The sequence below is a fragment of the Leguminivora glycinivorella genome, chromosome 16, assembly GCF_023078275.1.
Source record: "Leguminivora glycinivorella isolate SPB_JAAS2020 chromosome 16, LegGlyc_1.1, whole genome shotgun sequence".
NCBI classification, from domain to species: Eukaryota; Metazoa; Arthropoda; class Insecta; order Lepidoptera; family Tortricidae; genus Leguminivora; species Leguminivora glycinivorella.
In genome coordinates, this window is record NC_062986.1 from 10,677,469 (window position 1) to 10,701,148 (window position 23,680).

The following is a 23,680-nucleotide window of genomic DNA, read 5'->3' on the forward strand; positions in this document are numbered from 1 at the left end:
TTTCTCGTGAGAATGCCACAGTTCGCAACCGTAGAGAAGTGACTGTAAAACAGACCTGGTCGAAGGACACCTACGCCCAAGTGGTGCGAGACGACGTTGGGGTTGAGTTCTCAATAAGGGTGGATAAAAAACCTATAGTCGATACCGAAAAAGTGGAAAACGTGCGGAAACCATTATTAGTTTCTAGAATAAAGCCTCGTAATAATACGGGTGATGATGATGATGATGCTGTGGATAAAACGACTTCACCTCGCGATTGTTCCGTGTATAAAACTAGCCTGGATGAATTGATAAGTTGGGCTACGATTGAGTTGGAAAACTTAAAACAGGGTAAATTTACAATGTGTGAGAATAAGAATCCCGCATCAATCGTTAGTTATCCATAATTAGAGACCTAGAAGTCCACCATTATCGAGTTTACATTGTAGCTTAGATTATTACATTAGCATACTAGTCGGATTGTTTACATATGTACCTATCGAGCGTTGGGTGTATTTAAGGAGCTCTCAGTGCTAAAGAGCGACATATACTCGACTACCTTCCTCGCTGTGATAGTGCTATGCATAAGAAAATAAAAATGGCTCTACGTCCGGACACACCACGACCGCACTCTACTCCAGAGGGATCTCCAGCTCCGTCAAGATCATCACCGCAGAGTCCTAAAGCGTGTCACAACCACCACTGTGCTGTTAAAGGCTGCGACCATGGGAAGGAGTCTATCTTGAGGTCGATTATTCAATCGACACCGCTGCCACCACCTCCACCGCCGTCACCAGCGTCAACGCCATCATCATCCAAACCAAAGCAAGTATTAACACCGGTGGATTATTGGGCTTCGCGGGGAGTGTCTTGCTCCACTTCGCATTATGTGACCATGGAGGATTTCAACATATCGAATTCAACATATAATTCACAAAAACCTATACCATCTGGGTCAATTTTCAAATTAACAGACAAAAAACAATTTGAAAACAAATTGATAGCATTAATACATTCACCCACTTCAGTCTGCAAGGCCTTCGAAGGGGGTGTGGAACGTGAATATGGCGACGATGACGATGATGATGATGATGATGACGGAAGTGAGGATATTGAGCGAAAATTAAGTGCGTCTTTGCTAATGCGTAAACCTAGAAATGGGCCCCTCTACGCGCTCTTATTAAACACGAACGAGTCGGATACGAGTTTGCGTAAACATATACGAAAGCTATTAAAAAGAATTATGAGGAAGTAGATAAAAAAGCCTATTATCTTCGCCCCAGGGAGATCTTTATCTCAGAGTGTGCATTTGTGTGCGTGCGAGCGCGTGTGTGTAGTTTATTTCGAACGCCCGAATCAGTATATATAAGCGCGAGTCTGTTTCGATACAATCACAGATCTATCTAAGCGATACGCACAGTTGCGCGCTGACCTGTTGCTGTTTCGAAATTTATAAAAAGTGAGTTTTTACTATCTTAAAACTGCGAAAATGTCGTCGTCATCATCATCATCATCACCATCAAAGACCAACAACACCACAGCCGCCAACCTGGAGGCCATCAACGCAGTCGGTGCCAACCTCATCGAGTGGGTCCCACTCAGGAACCTACCCAGGCAGAAGAAACTTTTGATAACGGGCTGTAAACGCTTCCAGTCCAAATTTGACAAGTCGAACGGGCAGGTCGTGCTTATGATCGAGGATTATGGGAACGTGTCACTGCCAGGGCGCTTCTCTATGCTCAGTGATGATCACTTGGCCACCCTAAACGGTGGTGAAAAACATCTTATTGTACTGGGGGAGGTGGGGAAAACGTTCGAGTTGGCGTTCGAATAGAGCTCACCACCCTCTCCCGAACTATCAGTGCGTGTTGTGTGCGTGTGCGTGTGCGTGTTTTGAACAAAAAGGTGTTATTAATTAAGTGCTATAGATTTACACAAAATTATTGTTGCAGAACTATCATGTCGTCGTCGTGTACATCATCATCATCATCATCATCATCTCGAGAGAGATTAGATAAGATAAAGGGCATAACGATTCAAGAATTAGAACGATTCTCACTTTTATCGTTATGGCGATGTGAAATCGCCATTTATTGTCTAACGATGAAAGTGACGCTCATTCTACGAGCGTTACACTTTAAGTTTCAAGATGAAAAATATTATGCCCTCCACGAAATGTGGAGGGCTCTATCAGATCATATAGAATGTACTACCGGAGATATAAACGTCAACTACAATCAGTTCATTAAATTAATAAAAACTTTTCCCTCTGATGTGTTCGAAGTAAGGGGGCCCTATACGACGCAGGGGGCGAATACACTATGCCAATGTGTTATGCTCGCAGTAGGTGATCATATGATTATGTAATTTGTAGTATAGTATGTAATTATGATTATGCAAATGCGAATATGTACCTATGTCTATATTTTTTTTTTGTTAGTAATATCTTTTATTTAATTTTATTAAACGTGTGTGTGTCTGTATAAATGCTGTTTGTTTTTCTTTTTACCTGAAAAGGAAGGGTTTCAATGAAAGGTTTTATTTTTTATTTTACAACATTTTATTAATTTCAATTTACAACATTATTCTTATCAATCCAAGATGTTTCGTTTAAACCCAACCATTTCACACAAACTTTATTGCCCTTGCGCTTCAATACCTTTTCAACTAGGTAAATGTTAGGATCTTTAACTTTTTGCAGTTCTTGTTCGTAGAAACAGCCAGAGATGGGTTCTTTTTTTGCATCTTGCAATAAATAAGTTGTGGGTTCAGTAGTTTTCACTTTAACAATCTGAAATATTTCGGCAGTCCAATTAGCTGTATAACCCTTGGCGAAGGTTGACTTGTACTTGCTTATCCTCACATAATCACCCACTTTATATTTAGCAGACGGTTTAATTTTAATATGATTATAAACCGTGCGAAGTAGTTCTTTAGAGTTCCTTTTGTTTACATTCGCCGGCGACATGCCAATGGTGGAGTGAATCTTTTTATTGTACCGCTCTGCGAGATCCTCTATAAGTCTTGTCCAATTATATGATCCATTAAAGCTGAACGACTGCCACATCCAATGTTTTATTGTTTTTATTACACGCTCGGCGATTGAAGCTTTCATGACGGTGTAAGTGGAGTAGTGATTTATGTTGTTTTTAGTCATGAGATTGTGAAAATCAGTATTATAGAATTCCTTGCCAGAGTCTGATTGTAGATTCTTAGGATGTCTTTTACCGCTCAGAATTCGCTTCATGGCATTTGAAACATCGCTTTTATTTTTAGACTTTAGCGGTTGTAGCCATAAATACTTTGAGAATGTGTCTATACACACCAATATGTATTTATATCCACCGTTATCTCTTGAGTATTTTTGCAAATCGATAAGATCGATCTGCCAAGTATCATCCAACCCTCTCTGTATGAAACGCCTTCGTGCGAAATTTTTTCTAGCGTTTTTATGTATTTCCTTGACGACATCGGCTTTACTCATATTTACAATATGCGCGCTTTTTTACTTGAACTAGAATCAACTGCGCTAATGTAGTCCTCGTCCAAGATGTAATCCACCTCACTAGCTGCTGCTTCATTCGAGGGTTGTAGTGGCGCAGGCGGTGTTGGAAGAGATGTCGGTTTGTTACTGTTTTCAATCTCCACTGGTATAGGTATCTCAACGTGGTAGTATCCCTCGTCCTCCTCCTCCTTGCTACCAATGGGTGGTGGTGGTGGTACCGATGGCGAGATAATGTTTTCTATCTCCACAAATTCACCTGGTATTGGTAATGTATCGTTGTTGTAGTGTTCCGTTTCCCGTGGCCTTTTTTTAGTTTTACCAAATGCTGCTGCTGCTGCTGTCTCGTAACCAATGGGTGGTAGAGATGGTTTAGATGGTTTAGATGGTTTAGGTACTCTGCCGCCAGTAGCGGGGGTGATTGTGGAAACCACAGTATGAGCTGTTATGGGTCTGGTAGTAGTAGTAGTAGTAGTAGTAGTAGTAGTTGCACCGTCAGTGGTCACAGCGTGTGGAGTATATTGACCTGGAGGTTTTATTCCCAGCGATTCTTCGATTGCTATAACTCTAGGTATTAATAGATTGGTGAATTTATGATTATTTGTAATCACTATATTTATTTTATTCACCTCCCGCTGCAATTGAAATAAAGTAGTGGCGTCTTCCAAATCTTTGCCAGGCGATAGGTTGATGAGTCTTTTCTCACCGCAATCGATGTTGTCACCACTTCTACTACTACTACCCAATACGTTTTCAGAGATTGAAAACGATTCGTGGCCACCTTTTTGCAAGTACTGACCGAACTTGTTGATTGGCATGATGAAAATGAGAAAATTACACCGAGTGTTCTGGTTTTATTTTACTTTATAATGATCCCAGCTTCCATAAGCTCCTCCCGAATAGCGTTTATTTCGTTAGTATGATTTGTATTACCGGCACTCTGTGATGCGATAAGTAAACGCAGGCGATCTACAAGCTCATTGGGATCGTTCCAGTAAACGATGTCAGTGTCAGAATAGTACTGTTTCGTTTCGAGGGGTCTAATTAAGGCTTTTGACGCTTTGAGACGTCCACCCACTTTAGCCAATCTATTCTGTTTCATGACAAAAGGTTTGATATACCTATTATATTTGTCACTCCTATCGCCCTGTATTTGCTCCGACGCTAAGAAGCCTCGCCGATGCGCGTGCGTCATATCCACAATCTGAGCATAGTGAGTGGTGTCATTGACAGTGATCAGTTTATGATCCATTGTTTTTTTAAATAACAATTCCCTTAAACCTTGTGTGAGAGAATAAGATACTCCTTGAACGGTGAAAGATTTATCATCATGGGACAGAGTTATGGGGCTGTTCCCGATAAATAACTGTCCAGATTTGGTGTAGACGCCGAATGGTATCTTGACCCCGGCAGCGATCTTTTTAATCAGTGGCGATTGCGATTTCCGTTTCGTTTTCGGGGTTTCATACATTGGTGGGTCATCAACACTGCTTTCATATCCAACTTCATCATCATCATCATCATCAGACTGCTCATCCTCCCGATCCATCATCACCTCTTTATTGGGGGTGGTGTTAGGGGAACGCTGCTCAAATTATCCTCTTCATCGTCGTCCTTTTCAAACAGCTGTTCTATTTTTTTTCGAATATTCTTTCTCTGCTTCTCCTTTACCAACGTGGACAATGTTGATTTTTCCCGCTTAATAGGCAGTGGTTGTGGTGGTGTGTTGGTATCAGGGTTGTCAACGCTGCTGCTGCTGCTCTTCTTCTTGACATTTCTCGTCTCTGATATTAAAACATTGAGAGGCTTTGTAATGGGTTGAAATGTTTCTTCGAGTGAAGTGGACAGCTGAGCTTGGTTCGATTGAAGCAATTTCAATTTTTTCTTGACAGAATCTACAGATTTTAATAATTTTCTTTTTAATTGTTTGTCTCCAAACGGACGATCTGCACCCTCAGACGACATATTTGAAAATGAATTAAAAACAATAATACGGCTAACATATATATATATACATCACAAATTCACTTACACTATTATAGCATAATCGAAACATTTGCGATATCGACCCTTGTCCGTTTCTTTCTCCTTATCAATAGTTAGAAATGAATGCTTTTCACTCCAACATGTTTCACAAACTTTTTTGAATTGTTCCCACGACATGTCTGTGTTGACATGGTCATTGTAGGCATGACGTAAATTTAGGTCGTCTTGCTTAAACAGTAATATTAAATTGGCATTATCCCTCACCAACTGTTTAGGTATCTTGCTGTAAGTTTGGCAGAGATAAAAGCAGTCCAACTGTCTGTGACGCCCCATGGCGAAGTATTGACGGATCGTGTCCTGGTCCTGTAAGGCGACATCATCGAATATGACCACACTATTTTCACTAGCCTCATTTGGAGGTATGACATCACTCTTATCGTCAAACGTATAAAACGATAAATCATCCACCTTACTGAGTATTTCATTTAGGAAAACATATTTTGGTTGTGCGAGTGATTTGGAATACAGATACACATTGAGAAACTTTAAACCATCCGGTTCTAGCAATAGTGTGAGTAAAACGTTTGTTTTACCACATCCCGACGGTCCGCTTATGAGACAGCGAATGCTATTAGGCAACAAAGCACCATGCTTACTCTTCTGTTTCGACTGCATGCCGCTCACGTTGTGGAAATCCCATGAGCGTATTTTAAGAGACGTGTTTTGTTTTCTAAGTTTCATTCTGTTCTGATCTACGTTGAGGTTCAGACGTTTGTTTTATACCTATTTTTTAATCAATCAATTTCTACACACAGCAACAGCATGAATCCATTGTCAATGATGGAAGGAGATGAACTCTGCGAGAATATCACATTGGAGGATTTAAAGCATATGAATAAAAGAATTCTTTTAAAATTTCTCAAGTATAAAATTCGTTACTGGGAAAAGATACTACCTAAACATTTGAGAGATGATCCCGATGTACAACAATACTTTTATTGTAAAGAACATGTGAAAAACTGGGAGCGAGACTCAGCGCTTGATTTGCCAGGATTCCTACGCATGCATTGTCCAGAGTGTACTACTACTACTACTACTACTAGCACCAATTCAGAATACATTGATCCTTCTAAAATTAAAAAAATAAATAAAAGCAACCGAAAGGTAACATTCTGCACATCTGCGGAGGAGAAGGAGGAGGAGGAGGAGGAGGAGCATGGTATGAAGAAACCACATGGGAGTGTTTTTAAAGGTGGTCATGCGTTGGACGAGGGCGATGAAGAGGTATCATCGTCGGCGTCAGAGACGACAACGACGACGACGACGACGACGACGACGACGATGGAAGGGGAGGAGGAGGAGGAGGACGATGAAAACGATGACGTGTGCGATTGTCCTTACAATTGCTGGATGGGTAGTTTCCGCTGCCATGTGGATAAACATTAAAGTTCCTTCGTAAAGAGAAGAAGAAGAAGAATATATATATAGGTACTTAAGTAGACGCACCCATATAACCATAATCGGTCGCCGTTCCTACGCAAATCCTCCTATTTTGTGTACACACAGGTCTTCGGGTCTCAATGCTTAGTCGCAGTACGGTCGACGTTTAGTCGCGGCGACCCAAATGGGGACGATTGGTAACAGGCACAAATGGTCACAGAAGTGACAGAAGTGTGCACTACGCGTGCACACATTGTTACCGTTTGGCGACTACTTTCCCAAAATCATTCGTTCATTTCATTCTTTTCAAATGGCGACTGTCAGAGACGTCAAAGTAAAAAAGAAATAAAATCATTTGACATTAAAATGTAATGGCGTAAGAATTTGTTAAAGATAAAATATTGTTTGCATTTGTAATATAATGTGGGCTAATTACCATGGCCAATTAAATTGCTCGAGTGATTTCATAAAATAAGTCTAAATTTATCAACGCGCCATCAATTTACCTCAGTTTAACCAGTAATAATATTATTGACTACTCGGTGTTTGCGTGTTATGTATATTGATTGGTGAAGTTTTAGTGCTCCGGTGCCTATACTATACTGAAATAATAAAAATAATGCCTAGAAAACCAATAAAGTTGTTAAAATATGGATTAAGACGGTAATATTCCATGTAAAAAACAGTCGCCAATCGGTCACCAAACGGTCGACAAACGGTCGCAAAATGGTCGCAGCGTACACGCGTGACCGAAAGCAGTGAATATTTATTATATTTTCAAAATGGCTTCATGTATTAATTTTTTCCAGGTATCCTCAAACTTTATAAACAATTAAATATGCCGTCGTACTCAGTTGCCCTCACTAAAGAAGATTTAAAAAAATTGTAACGTGCGTACCGAGCTGCTGGGTTGTAAAGGATCGGGGATCATATTATTATGGTATTCTATAGAGCAACTAGTATTTTGCGGCATTTCACAATTGACACTTGTTGAAGTAGTCGTCATTAATATTACTATCAACATTAATTTCAGCGATCTGTACTTCTTAAGTCAAGATTTTTGTATAGATAAGTGTCTACAAATTTGTAATGTTAAAGAGACATAAATAAAACGTAGTAGAGTAAATAATGTGTTTTTTTTGTAACCCAAACAAAATACTTGTAGATACGAGTGCAGAAAAGAGGAAAATCGATACGAGTAGCGATAAATTAATACACGAACGAAGGGAGTGTTTTACTTCGACACGAGTTGTGAATGTCCTTTTCGCACGTGTATCGTACGACGATTTTCAGTACCTAAATCTAAGCTAAGAGTTTCGACCAGACAAGAAATGAATCATTGCTTGATTTGCTCGCACTACTGCGTTAGAAAAAGCAGCATCTGTACTGAAAAAAAACTATCAGTGCGCAACAGAAATTCTATTAATATCACAGTAAATACTCTATTTCATTTGATTCCTACTTTTATTGTGAAAAGCAACACTACACTTCATTTTTATCAATAAGAATTAAAAATTATATATTTAATACATTAAGTAACTATAAAGTGCTTATCTATTTGTATTATCATTCTGCACTTTCCTTAACTTTCCCACATTTCTATAAAATGTCGAAGAGTGCTTAAATGGTCGTCGTCGTTTATTATTATTTAATTCGCTCATATTTAAATGATTCAAAGCAACCAGTCCACAACTTCACAAGACAGTTTGAGAAACCTTCGTATTTCAGATTGTCATTTGCGGATACAGTGGTTTAGGAGCAGTTCGGTAATCAGACCTACACATGTGTGTACAAATTCTGTCAATGTCACTGTCAGAAACCGTTCTGACAGTGACAATGACAGCCACAAATTCGTCCACATGTTGTTACCGTTATGTGTGCAAACGTCGACTAATAAAGTGTCGTTAAAAGTCATTCTGACAGTGACATTGACAGCCACAAATTCGTACACATTTTGTTACCGTAACGAGTGCACACGACGACTACATTTTGTTATTGTATCAATACGGTCGCATTGTTTGCACGACGTTACCACGCGTTATGTCACATTTGACAGTTAGTTACTGATTTGAAGATTTTGCGACTGAAATGGTTGTATGGGCAACACCCTCGCAGAGTCAGTATGCCGAGAAAAGTCAAGAAAGTAAGCGGTCGTGGATTGCTAAACAACTTAATAAATAAACTACCATTTGAACTTCACCTCCCAGGCTACAATTACTGCGGGCCTGGTACTAAATTAGACAAGCGATTAGCTCGCGGCGATAAAGGCGTCAACGGACTGGACGAAGCTTGTAAACAGCACGACATCGCATACAGACAAAACCGCTCCTTAGAAGAACGTCATAAGGCCGACTTGATTTTAGCAGACGCTGCTGCGAGACGCGTGCGTGAAACGCAAAATTTCCCAGAGCGTTTGGCCGCATTTGGTGTTAATAAAATCATGAATTACAAGGTGAAGCGCGGTATGGGTGTACTACCCCTTTCGAGGGTTATCAAAAACAGTCGCGATGTTGTGAAAAAACGAATAAAGGGAGGAGGAGGAGGTCGTGGGAGGAAGCAGCAGCAGCGACGCACCGCCACCACACCGCCTTCTTCCAAGACTCTGCTCAACGCAGCAGTGCAAGCCGCGAGAAAGTATGTCAAGGGTAAAACAATTAAAACACCTCGTGTGATCCCCATACCTAAAAGAGGGGGATTTCTACCGCTGATACCTTTGTTGGGGGCTTTGGCGGCGACCGGCACACTAGCAGGGGGTGTGACGACGGCAGCGAAAAATATTTACGAAATGGTGAAGAGGAATCAAAGCGCCACTGTTGGAAAAGGTCTATATTTGAGACCGTACAGAACCGGCATGGGACTCTATATGACACCTTATCAAAAAAAAAAAAAAAAAAAAAAAAAACTAAATTTACCAAAGCGCCCTTTGACGGATATTGACATAATGAAGTGTGTGAAAAAAATGAAAATACCCCATTTTAGAGGTATCTTCATGAGAGACACCTTACCAATGACTACTGGGCCACGAATCAATGAAACAGGCGTTTTAAATTTGGACACCGACGAAGGCACTCACTGGACTGCGTACGTGAAGAAGGGCAACGAATGTGTCTACTTTGACAGTTATGGTGATTTGAGACCTCCAATAGAGTTTGTGCGATACATGAACAGCAGCGGTGGCGGCGGCAACCGTTACAGCCCCGTTTTCGCTAACGGCCCCGTTTACGACCCCGTTAACGGCCCCGTTAACGGCCCCGTTTACGGCCCCCGTTCACGTTCACGGCCCCCGTTAACGGCTACCGTTGACGTTGACGTTGCTGCCGGTGGTGGTGGTGGTGTCGTCAGTGAGTTGGCACGCAACGCTTTTTTAGTAGCAACAGCAGCAGCAGCACCTCAACAGAAGCCTCCAGTTCATATTTTGTATAATTATACACGCTTTCAAAGGTCCAACGCGCAAAACTGTGGACATTTGTGTTTGAATTTTTTAATCGATACTGCTAAATTAATGTACCATTAAATGATTAATTATGATGAAGTATGTGTTTGTTATTTTTGTAAGTTTACCATCTATCTCTCTCTCTCTCTCTCTCTCTCTCTACCACTGCTATAAATACCTCATTTCTACATGTCTCACAATCATATAGGTTTTAACTGCGGACGGTGCAATGTCATCATCATCATCATCATCATCCGCTTCATCGCAGTTCTCTTCGTTCACAATCAGTTTGGACGGTCACAAGTCAGAGTTGTACGCGGATTATTTACCAGCGCTAGAGCTCGACAAGGACGCGTCGTACGAGTGTGCTTTAATCTATTTTAAAACTTTCAACTCTATACCTAACGTGGACAAGAGCAATAATCTATTTCACTACGGCACAAAGACGATCGCCGTAAAAGAGGGTGCTTACGAGCTGACCGATATTATTAAGTTTTTAAAGAGGAAAATTTTAAAAAACTGCCCCCTAGACCCCGATTGCATTGTGGACATTGAAGCAAACACCAACACGTCCAAGGTTAGCATTACAACACCGACCAATGCTGGGGTGGATTTCACAAAACCGAATAGCATCGCACCACTTTTCGGCTTCTCCAAGCGAATACTCAAACCGGGATCTACGTACGAGTCCGATCGCCCTATAGAGATTCTCATCACTAATTCTATAAGAATAGAGTGCAACATTGTCGAAGGATCATTCACCAACAATAAGCCGTCGCATGTGCTTCACGAATTCTCCCCAAACGTTCCGCCCGGCTTTCAGATTATCGAGTGCCCCACCAATATTATCTACCTACCGCTGAAGCGCTCATTGAGCAACATACAGAGAATCGAAGTGCGCATAGTGAACGAACGCGGCAATTTGGTAAATTTTGCCGGTGAAAACATTTCACTCAGACTTCACATTAGAAAAGTCTAGCAGCAGCAGCAGCAGCAGTAGGCGGCTAACACATATATCTGTGGAAAAATAAAATATGATTGTCTATAAAAGCTTTGGTGTAGGTTTTAATGATATTAGTAGGGTTCAAGTTCCCAACGAGGTAACATTACTACCACCATCGCTGCCACCTCAACCCACATCAACACTACTACCTCCGTCACCACCACCACCACCACCACCACAGCCGACTTCTTTTTCCCAAAGGAACGGGAATATAATAAAATTGACTAAATCTAACGCTCAATTTTTACAACAATTGGGCTATAAAATATGTCCGAAGCGAGTGCAATGTTAAACATTGGCGAGAGGGTCATTGTGGATGACACTATTGAATCTATAGAGGTTCATCCATACCTCCCGTACAATAATTCGTTCGAAACCAATGACGAGGTGAGAATTGCCATCAATAGACAGGATATTATTGTATACCCACATGAAAGCTACTTGCTGATTGAGGGCAAATTCGAAAAAGACATGCAAATCATCAACAATGCAATGGCGTTTTTATTTCAAGATGTGCGTTACGAGTTGAACGGTGTGGAAATTGATAGAACTAAAAACTGTGGTATCACTACTACAATGAAGGGTCTAGTTTCGTACGGGACAGACATGGAACATTCTTTGGAAAGCTCTTCTTGGAACAATGGCAAGCATAAAGTGATTGTGGATAAAAAGAACGACTTCAGCTACACCGTACCCCTGTCTCACCTATTGGGATTTGCTGAGGATTATAAAAAGGTTATTGTCAACGCTAAGCACGAATTGATATTGAACAGGGCGAGCACCAATGAACACTGCGCAACTGTAGCGGCGGACTCTACACCGATTGACGTCACGATTACGCGCATAGTTTGGCGTATGCCGGTTGTGAAGGTATCGGATAGAGAGAAATTGCGCTTAATGCAATATGTTGAAAACGACATACCCATACCCATAGCTTTTCGCACCTGGGAACTGTATGAGTACCCCTCACTACCCGCCGGCGTCGATGAACATGTGTGGTCGATTAAGACGAGCACCATGCTAGAGAAGCCGCGCTATGTCATTATAGGCTTGCAGCAAGAACGTAAGACCGACAAAAAGAAGGCATCGTGTAAATTCGACCATGTCAATCTGCAAAATTGTAGTGTATATCTAAACTCGCAATGCTATCCGTATGACTCATTCAACACAGACTTTTCCAAGGATTTTATGGCTCTGCAATACAATGCGTATGCTAATTTCCAACGCTCGTATTATGGAAAACCAGTACCTACGCCATTGATGAGTATAAATGATTACAAGGTTCATGGAGCTCTCGTTGTCATAGATACGTCACGACAGCCTGACACCTTCAACTCTGGCATTGTGGACATACGTGTGGTAATGAAATTTACAAAAGATACCCCCACCAACGTGGCAGCCTACTGTCTCATCCTCCACGACTCCATGTTTGAGTATAGCCCTCTCACTGGAAAAGTGAGAAAGAACAATTAAACAGTCAGTCAGTCAGTTTCCTGGTGGATTTTGACAAGAACACTCGTCGTCTCAGTTTGAGAAACCATAAAAATGGATTATCAGCATCACTATCACTATTATTATCCTTCATACGTGAGCTCCATTGTTGCAAACAGCTGTCAATTGGCCAAGAGTGTGTATAACATTCATCGGATTGGAGGAGGAGGAGGAGGAGGAGGAGGCGGCGTGAGTGAACACCAATACCTGCAGCAGCAGCATTCGCCTACACCACCGCAACCACTCTCAACAAGACCATTCTCTAATGTGTGCGTATATCTTAAACTGGAGCTTTTTGGAACACAGGTCGAATTTAAACCGTTTGTCACATTCGATGACCGGGTGACAATAAGTGAAAACGAATGGTTTGACTTCATTGCTGACATGAATAAAATTGAAGCGATAAGAAACTTTCTCATAAACCCTTCCACTTCAACCGCTGAATATATACGCTCCACCAATAAGTGTTTACACGCTGTTGATACGTCATCCTTCACCTCCTCTACCACCACCACCGAAGCAACAGCCGAAACCGAGACAACCGCCGATGCCGCCGCCGCCGCCGCCGCCCCCTCACCGGGGCCTCAATTGATACTACACGATTATGAACAACATACACTGTTGATTGGACGCGCCGACTGGTGGAATATTGAAAAAATTATAGCATGTGTGACTGCGCAAATCAGACAATTGAACAAGAGCAAAACCATATACGAGAATCGTTTTAATTTTTTCAAGAGGCATTTGAAAATGAAAAAACCAGATACTGTGACGCAAGCCTTTCTTTTCATGGACACTCTGTGCGATCCTAACTCTGTGGTGGATTGTGAACTCAAGTGCCTCGCTGCTGATATTCTATTTAATGCGTCATTGTTTTTTTAAATTACCTATCTCACAATAAAACTCTTGAACTGTATATTTTTTTCTTTTATTGTAATTTCCCACAACCCACACAGTTACTAGCATTAGCATTTAAATTAGTTTTAAAATCAAACCACTTTATTTTATAGGCTCGATCGTACATGAGATAACAATTTAATTATCCTCGGTTTGTATCCGGATTTCACCACTCCTATTTTTTAAAATATGTAATTATGAGTAATAAAACACGTTCTACAAACCGCTTTGTTATTATACACGCCCAAAACGCGAATTTCATTTTGCAAATAATAACCACGATCGATACAGCAATTTGCATAAAATAGAGATAATTTTCTCCCCACTCCCCACCACCACCGCCGCTGCTGGTAAAACATAGTTCGTAGAACAATGTCGAGATGAATAAAAGGTATACTCTGTCGCAATCGTAGTTAGTTTACTAGAAAGTCTGTGCTTGTATAGACATCATCATCATCATCATCATCATCATCGGCAACATGCATCACTGTCAGTATTGCAATGAAGATGTTCCTGTGGGTCAGCTTATGCAACATACTGACTTTCCCCGTCATCGGCTGCTGTCAGAACGAGATCCATCTGAAGGTGCTGTATATGTGGTTCAATCTGCGTTCAAGTGTCGAATCATAACATATCGATTTGAAGCAATTAAAGAAAACTCGCTCGACCCCGAGGGCTTTATCGGGTCAACCAGAGACGTTGTGAAGAAACTATTAGAATACGAAATCTCTACATGTAACCAAATCAAGGTTCACGTTGAGGTAATGGGGGACTACATGAAATGTCTCGTTAGCGAGAAAGGCGATGAGATAATACGCGACACGAAATCCTTCACCATGAAAACTACAACATTGGACTGCGCGATGGACTTCGAAGCCTTTTTTCACACGGTGCTCACAACCATTACGGCTAAGATGGAAGAATTTCAGGAACGAGACAGTGGGTGGGCCTTGGAGAAAATTAAGTATTTGGACTTAAACATCAACCACTATTCCCCACTGCGAAGTGCGAAACATATAAGTCTACCCGACTGGGTTACCGTCAAAAAGGCGTGTGTCAATGTACAAAATAATGACGACTCGTGCTTTATGTGGGCGGTACTTGCAGCGTTATATCCCCAGGATAAGAATGCTTTTCGCGTTTCGAAATATTTGAAATACAAGGATTGTTTAGATTGGACAGGGGTCACATTCCCCACTCAATTAAAGGACATTAAAACTTTTGAAAATAATAATAACATTCGAATCAACGTATACGGGCTGGACAAAGAGGATAAGCAGCACCTAATTGTCCCCTTACGCATATCACGCAAGGAAAAGAATGCTTCCACCAGGCAAGTCCATTTACTTTTTCATGAAAATCTTAAAACCTGCCACTTTTCAACCATAAACAGTATGTCGCGACTGCTAAATATGTGTTCGAAAACGGGTGGGAAAACGTCGAAAATGTTTTATTGCGATGGTTGTCTGCAAAAGTTTCGCTCCGAAGAAAAATTAAATCTACACGAAAAAATGGGGTGTGGAGAAAAATTGCCAATACTACCTGACGAAAACAATAAGATAATCGAGTTTGACGAATACCATCGCAAGTACAAGGTGCCTTTTGTAATTTATGCAGATTTTGAGTCGATCCTTTCACCAGTATCCAGGAAACAGAATGAGTCTAAAAATACATTCAATGTCGCGCGACACATACCGTGCAGTTTTGCATTGTACATCCATTGCGACTATGACGAAAGTTTGTGTAAATTTGTCTCATATAGAGGGGAAGATTGTGTAGAAGTGTTTGCGGAAACACTCTATGAAAACGCCGCCATCATATATAACATTCTCACAGCTCCCCCAATTAGTATGGACTTGAACACTATGTGCGAACGAGACAAAAATTCCACCGAGTGTCACATTTGTGAAAAGCCTTTGGGCATTGACAGCAGCGTTGTCATTGATCACTGCCACCTAACAGGCCGAATACGTGGAAAAGCGCACAATAAGTGTAATCTCAAATATGTGATACCCAAATTTCTACCAGTAATTTTTCACAACCTGAGCGGGTATGACAGTCACTTGTTTATCACCGAGCTGGCCAAAGAAGATGGCGAAATTGGTTGCATACCCCACACAAAGGAGAAGTACATATCCTTTTATAAAAAGATTAGAAAAAAATTCCAATTGCGCTTCATAGATTCTTACAAATTTCTGGGTAGCAGCCTAGATAAACTTGTGAAAAATCTAACTCGAGAACAGTTCAAAATTCTACCCAAACACCTCCCAACGTATACGCAGGATATTGATGCGGACACCGCTTTCGACTTGTTGTCCCGTAAAGGAGTGTTCCCATATGAATATCTAGACAGCTGGGCAAAGTTGGATGAAGAAACCTTGCCGACAAGGAAGGAATTCTACAGCAAACTGACCGATTCTCATATCGAAAAGGTAGATTACCATCACGCACTCAATGTTTGGGAGAGGTTTAAAATAAAAACCTTGGGAGAGCACAGTGACTTATATCTGAAAACGGACGTGCTCCTGTTGGCTGAGGTGTTTGAAAATTTTCGACTGGTGTGTCTCGAAGCCTACAAACTGGACCCCTGCCACTTTTACACAGCTCCCGGTCTCTCGTGGAGCGCCATGCTACGCTACACGGGTATTAAACTAGAACTCATGACGGATTATGAAATGATCCAATTCATAAAGGCCGGCATTAGGGGCGGCGTCAGTCAGGTGTCGAAGCGTCATTCTTTAGCCAATAATAAATACATGAAGAAATATGATTCTAAGAAGGAGGATAAATTTATTACATATTTAGACGTTAACAATCTATATGGTTGGGCGATGACTCAATACCTACCAATTAGTAATTTCAAGTGGTTATCTGAAGACAAAATTGAAGCATTTGACGTGGGCATGATCCAACCCGACTCGCTCGTGGGCTACATATTGGAGGTGGATTTATCATACCCCAAGGAGCTTCACGGCTCACATCGTGACTATCCTTTTTGCGCTGAAACCAAATGCCCTCCTGGATCCGAGACGAGAAAACTACTCTTAACCCTGGATGATAAGGTCAATTATGTAATTCACGGACTTAATTTAAAACAGGCGATATCGAAAGGACTTGTTTTAAAAAAAATTCATAGGATACTTTCCTTTCGTCAGGAGCAATGGCTAAAACCATACGTCGAACTAAACTCTAAAAAAAGAGCACAAGCGACGAGCACATTCGAAAAGGATTTGTACAAGCTGTTTGTAAACAGCATTTTTGGAAAGAGTATCGAAAACATCGAAAAGAGATTAAATGTTAAATTCTGCAAGACTTGGAAAGATGTTGAATCTTTTAGTAAACCACATTTTGGGTTGGAGAGATACATAGCAAAACCTCATTTCCACAGCTGTACAATTTTTACTGATGATTTGGTCGCAGTACAGTTGAACAGCTCTAAAATTAAATATAATAAACCAACTTATGCTGGCTTTGCAATATTAGAACTATCAAAAACTCTAATGTACGAGTTTCACTACGACTATATGATGCAAAAATACGACAGTGACAAGTGTAAATTATTATATACAGACACTGATTCTTTCATCTACGAAATTGACACTAATGATTTTTATGAAGACATTCAACCCGATGTAAGCACGAGATTCGACACCTCCGATCTTGCAGATAATAATATTTATAATCTACCTAGAGTAAATAAAAAAGTGGTGGGAGTAATGAAAGACGAAGTAAAGGGGAGAATCATAACGGAGTTCGTAGGACTTAGATCGAAAATGTATGCGTACTCATTAGAGTCGTATAGCGATGATGATGATGATAATGATGATGATGATGATGATGATGACGAAGTGCCTACGAAGAAGAAAAAAAAAGATGAAGTGCAGTGTGTGAAGAAGAGCAAAGGTGTGACCGCTGCAGTGGTCGCAAGGATACATTTTTCCGAGTACAGAAACTGTTTAAATTTAGACAGCGAACTGTACGACGAAATGTATAACATCGTGAGCTCACGCCACAAACTTTTCACCAGGGTAGTTAAGAAAAAAACGCTTAGCGGCTTAGACAACAAGCGATACATCACACCGGATCATGTCGAGACCCTACCCTGGGGACACTTTAGTATAAACAATAGCAATGCGTAATGTATTTTTTAAGAAATAAAATACAATTTAAGCATATACACAATTTTATTTCATTTCCATTCCTCCCCACTCACATAAACAAAAACATAATTATATATTCACGTCGTTCTCAAGAGAAAGGTACCACATTGACGTCACATTGACGCTCAAGAGGTATTTCGCGGTACTAACAAATTTCATCCTTATAGTAACCATCAATGTAGTACCTTGCTCTTGGAAACGAGTAAAAAATTCAAATCAACCATATGGTAACATAATTAAAATATACGACATAAATCATCACTCAATTGCTATGATTTATGCAAATTACTACCCCGAGCTGTGCCAGTACGGACCATATTACACTACCGCCTGTACAAAGGTTAGGTAAATGTCTTATTTTCATAGAAATTTTCTAACCTTTGTACTAATAATATTCTAAATTTAATTTGACTATACTTTAAATTCTATACTTCAACGTAGGTACTATTAATGTATACCTAATTACCTACTGGAACCGATGCTTATCTGCGCAAGATTTACTTAAATAAAGAGGCAATACTAAATTGAAGAATTAAAAACTTTAATAAAACTTTCGTCTTTTCAGTTACAACGGTCTCCTTCCTCAGAGTCATATCGGCTCCGCTGATCCGATCATTCTTGTCAAAAATGTTGCCGCTGGAAGACATAGCGAAAGTCTTCGCGCTTCTCTGCACTATGGAATCTATATGCCCGATCGTAGCGCCCTTGATGTATAATACGCTGTATAATTTTACAATATACGATTTCCCGGGCGCTTTTTATGTATTGAGCGCAGCCATTAATGCAGTGTGCGTGGTCATGCTAGGGTGAGTTGAACTTATTTATCTGTATTTTATCTTAATACCTAGGCTACCTACTATAATTGACTGATAACTTATTTTACTAACTCTATATGATGAACTCCTTCTTTAAGAAACGCGAGCACAGAAAATGGACCTGGATGAGTCCCGACGGTGTAACTAAAAACGAGATCGATTTCATCATGTCGACGAAGAGACATATATTCAATGATGTGTCTGTGATCAATACGGTCAAAATCGGAAGCGATCACCGCTTGGTAAGAGGCACATTGAATATATGTCCTAAGCTAGAACGCTCTCGACTGATGAAGTCCACGCTCCGTCCTGCACTCCAAACACAAAACCCCGAAAGCTTTCAGCTGGAACTCCAAAACCGTTTTGATTGTCTAGGCGATGATGTGGACGAATTCAACGACGGGTTTGTGGAAGCTGTCCATAGCGCTGGGTCTAAGTTTTTTAAGGCCCAACGGACAAACAAGACCAAAAGGCTCTCAGACTCCACTCAGAGACTCATTGAAAAAAGGAGTAAAATGGTTCTACAATCTTCAGCTGACGCGACTCTATACCGGCAGCTCAACAAGCAGATCTCTAAGTCCCTCACCCGCGATATGCGCCAATTTAATACTAAATGTATTGAAGAGGCCATAGAGCGGAATAAGGGCTCCAAAGTTTTTGCAAGGGATCTGTCTGTTGGGCAAAGCCAGCTCGCCAAATTGACAACTGAGGATGGTAGAATCGTCACATCCAAACCTGAGCTCCTGAGTGAGATAGAGAGCTTCTATGGACAGCTATATACGTCAACCAGCAGGCCCGAAGTTGGTCTGGCGGAAGACCATAGAGCTAGACTGACCCGACACTATACCGAAGACATCCCGGACATCAGCCTATACGAGATTAGAATGGCTCTTAAACAGCTTAAGAATAACAGGGCGCCTGGTGAAGATGGAGTTACAGCCGAACTTCTGAAGGCGGGTGGTAAACCGATCCTTACGGCCCTTCAGAAGCTGTTCAACTCCGTCGTACTAGAAGGGAGAACGCCAAGGGCATGGCACAGAGGTGTGGTGATACTGTTCTTCAAAAAAGGTGACAACACTTTATTGAAGAACTACCGACCCATTTCACTTCTGAGCCATGTCTATAAGCTGTTTTCAAGAGTCATTACGAATCGTCTCGCACGCAGGCTTGATGACTTCCAGCCTCCCGAACAAGCCGGTTTCCGAAGAGGCTTTAGTACCGTAGACCACATCCACACGCTTCGTCAGGTTATACAGAAGACCGAAGAGTATAACCTGCCCCTCTGTTTAGCGTTTGTGGACTACGAGAAAGCCTTCGATTCGATCGAAACCTGGGCTGTACTACAGTCTCTCCAACGGTGCCAAGTAGACTACCGCTATATCGAAGTGCTGAAGTGCTTGTACGAGAGCGCCACTATGTCAGTCCGACTCCAAGACCAGAACTCGAAGCCCATTCCGTTGCAGCGAGGAGTCAGGCAAGGAGATGTCATATCTCCTAAGCTGTTTACCGCTGCACTGGAGGATGTCTTTAAGACTCTGGATTGGAGAAGGCTACGTATCAACATAAACGGTGAGTACCTCACTAACCTTCGATTCGCGGACGATATAGTAGTCTTGGCTGAGACCATGGAGGACTTGAGTACGATGCTCGATGACCTCAATAGAGCCTCCATGCGAGTTGGTCTTAAGATGAACATGGATAAGACAAAAATCATCTCCAATGCCCATGTAGCACCAATTCCCGTTACAATTGGAGGCTTTACACTCGAAGTTGTAGACGATTATATATACCTAGGACAAGTTATCCAATTAGGTAGGTCCAACTTCGAGAAAGAGGTTAATCGTCGAATCCGACTCGGTTGGGCAGCGTTCGGGAAGCTACGATACGTCTTTTTGTCCAATATTCCGCAGTGTCTGAAGACGAAAGTGTTTGATCAGTGTGTGTTGCCAGTGATGACATACGGTACTGAAACGTGGTCGCTTACAATGGGCCTCATAAGAAAGCTCAAGGTCACCCAAAGGGCAATGGAGAGGGCTATGCTAGGAGTCTCTTTGCGAGATCGTATCAGAAATGAGACCATCCGCAACACAACCAAAGTAACCGATATAGCCCTCCGAATCGCTAAACTTAAGTGGCAGTGGGCGGGGCACATTGCACGTAGAACCGATGGCCGTTGGGGCGGAAAGGTTCTCGAGTGGCGACCGCGTACCGGAAGGCGAACCGAGGGTAGGCCCCTAACAAGGTGGACTGATGACCTGGTGAAGGTCGCAGGAGTCCGCTGGATGCGGGTGGCGCAGGACAGGTCATTGTGGCAATCTTTGGGGGAGGCCTATGTCCAGCAGTGGACGTCTTTCGGCTGATATGATGATGATGATGATGATTGTATGGCGCCATCAAAATGCGAAAGCGTATTCCCCTAATTTGTTAATTCAGTTTTAGTGGCCCATACAACCATTTCAGTCGCAAAATCTTCAAATCAGTAACTAACTGTCAAATGTGACATAACGCGTGGTAACGGCGTGCAAACAATGCGACCGTATTGATACAATAACAAAATGTAGCACTCGTTACGGTAACAAAATGTGTACGAATTTGTGGCTGTCAATGTCACTGTCAGAATGACTTTTAACGACACTTTATTAGTCGACGTTTGCACACATAACGGTAACAACATGTGGACGAATTTGTGGCTGTCATTGTCACTGTCAGAACGGTTTCTGACAGTGACATTGACAGAATTTGTACACACATGTGTAGGTCTGATTACCGAACTGCTCCTAAACCACTGTATCCGCAAATGACAATCTGAAATACGAAGGTTTCTCAAACTGTCTTGTGAAGTTGTGGACTGGTTGCTTTGAATCATTTAAATATGAGCGAATTAAATAATAATAAACGACGACGACCATTTAAGCACTCTTCGACATTTTATAGAAATGTGGGAAAGTTAAGAAAAGTGCAGAATGATAATACAAATAGATAAGCACTTTATAGTTACTTAATGTATTAAATATATAATTTTTAATTCTTATTGATAAAAATGAAGTGTAGTGTTGCTTTACACAATAAAAGTAGGAATCAAATGAAATAGAGTATTTACTGTGATATTAATAGAATTTCTGTTGCGCAATGATAGTTTTTTCAGTACAGATGCTGCTTTTTTTAACGCAGTAGTGCGAGCAAATCAAGCAATGATTCATTTCTTGTCTGGTCGAAACTCTTAGCTTAGATTTAGGTACTGAAAATCGTCGTACGATACACGTGCGAAAAGGACATTCACAACTCGTGTCGATTTAAAACACTCCCTTCGTTCGTGTATTAATTTATTGCTACTCGTATCGATTTTCCTCTTTTCCGCACTCGTATCTACAAGTATTTTGTTTGGGTTACAAAAAAAAACACATTATTTACTCTACTACGTTTTATTTATGTCTCTTTAACATTACAAATTTGTAGACACTTATCTATACAAAAATCTTGACAAAAGAAGTACAGATCGCTGAAATGAATGTTGATAGTAATATTAATGAAGACTACTTCAACAAGTGTCAATTGTGAAATGCCGCACAATACTAGTTGCTCTATAGAAGACCATAATAATATGATCCCCGATCCTTTACAACCCAGCAGCTCGGTACGCACGTTACAATTTTTTTTTAATCTTCTTTAGTGAGGGCAACTGAGTACGACGGCATATTTAATTGTTTATAAAGTTTGAGGATACCTGAAAAAAATGAATACAAGAAGCCATTCTGCTTTCGGTCACGCGTGTACGCTGCGACCATTTTGCGACCGTTTGTTGACCGTTTGGTGACCGTTTGGCGACTGTTTTTTACATGGAATATTACCGTCTTAATCCATATTTTAACAACTTTATTGGTTTTCTAGGCATTATTTTTATTATTTCAGTATAGTATATGCACCAGAGCACTAAAACTTCACCAATCAATATACATAACACGCAAACACCGAGTAGTCAATAATATTATTACTGGATAAACTGAGGTAAATTGATGGCGCGTTGATAAATTTAGACTTATTTTATGAAATCACTCGAGCAATTTGACCTCTTTATTGTTTTACTTTACACTGTTTTACCAAGTTAATATGTACCTAATTGTGTTGTTTTAGGTTCGTCCTGTATTACGGAAGGGAAGCAACACCATATCAACAATTGCAAGTGTCACTATAAAAAATATCTCGCAAGTACTTTCAGAAACAACAGAACAAACGTTTACAAGGTCTCAACTTAGGTACTACTTATGCATATAAATGTATATGTGTCTTTCTGTAGAGAAGAGTCTTTGCTTAATTTGTGATTAAGACGATGCTGTTGGAATTTCAGTAGAAGCATTTGAAGCACAAGGAGCCTTCTATTACGGAAAACCACATATATTTGTAGTTTACACACTTTACGCCGGACGCGGGATGTCGGTACCAATAACTGTGATAACATTGTGAGACGTATTCCAGTGTTTATATAATAAGCTGTATTTTATAATTGCCTCTTGACTGATGTTTATTTGAAATCATATACGTAGTTGTTAAATTCATAAATATCGTTAAATCGAAAATATATATGCCTGGATAGTAAAAGTGTCTTTTGGCACATATAGACTAATAAATATGGCAAATATGCCTAACGAACGAAGCAAATAAAGTTTACAACTGTAAATACTTAGTGTTAAGTAAGAATGAGCAAATAGTTAAAAAGGTGCGTTTTAGATATTTTAGAAATTCAGATTATAATATACTTAGTAGAAGAAGATAGTGGTTTTTCAATCGGTTATGTTTTTAATACTTTGAAAATGTGCCATGAAAGTCATGAAACAGATCGAAAAACAGTGATCTTCTTGACCATTTTTCCTTAGCTATAATACTTATTAATAATTTTAATTCGTGCACATTTCATCGGTGCGCAAGTTCTCTTTAGGTACTTTCAAATATTTGCCATTTGATTGATCAATTCACACA

General features: G+C 40.6%; 1 protein-coding gene across 1 annotated transcript in view; it reads left to right on the forward strand.

The window, feature by feature from the left end:
- The window catches only part of LOC125234498 (proton-coupled folate transporter-like), a 36,535-nt gene extending 13,142 nt beyond the window's left edge, over window positions 1-23,393 (forward strand). Inside the window, exons 6-7 of the mRNA XM_048140759.1 lie at window positions 18,457-18,697; window positions 22,838-23,393. Coding sequence (XP_047996716.1) covers window positions 18,457-18,697; window positions 22,838-22,898 — 302 coding nt within the window. The 3' untranslated portion in view covers window positions 22,899-23,393. The remainder of the gene's footprint in view (window positions 1-18,456; window positions 18,698-22,837) is intronic.
- The last annotated feature ends 287 nt before the right edge of the window (window positions 23,394-23,680 follow it).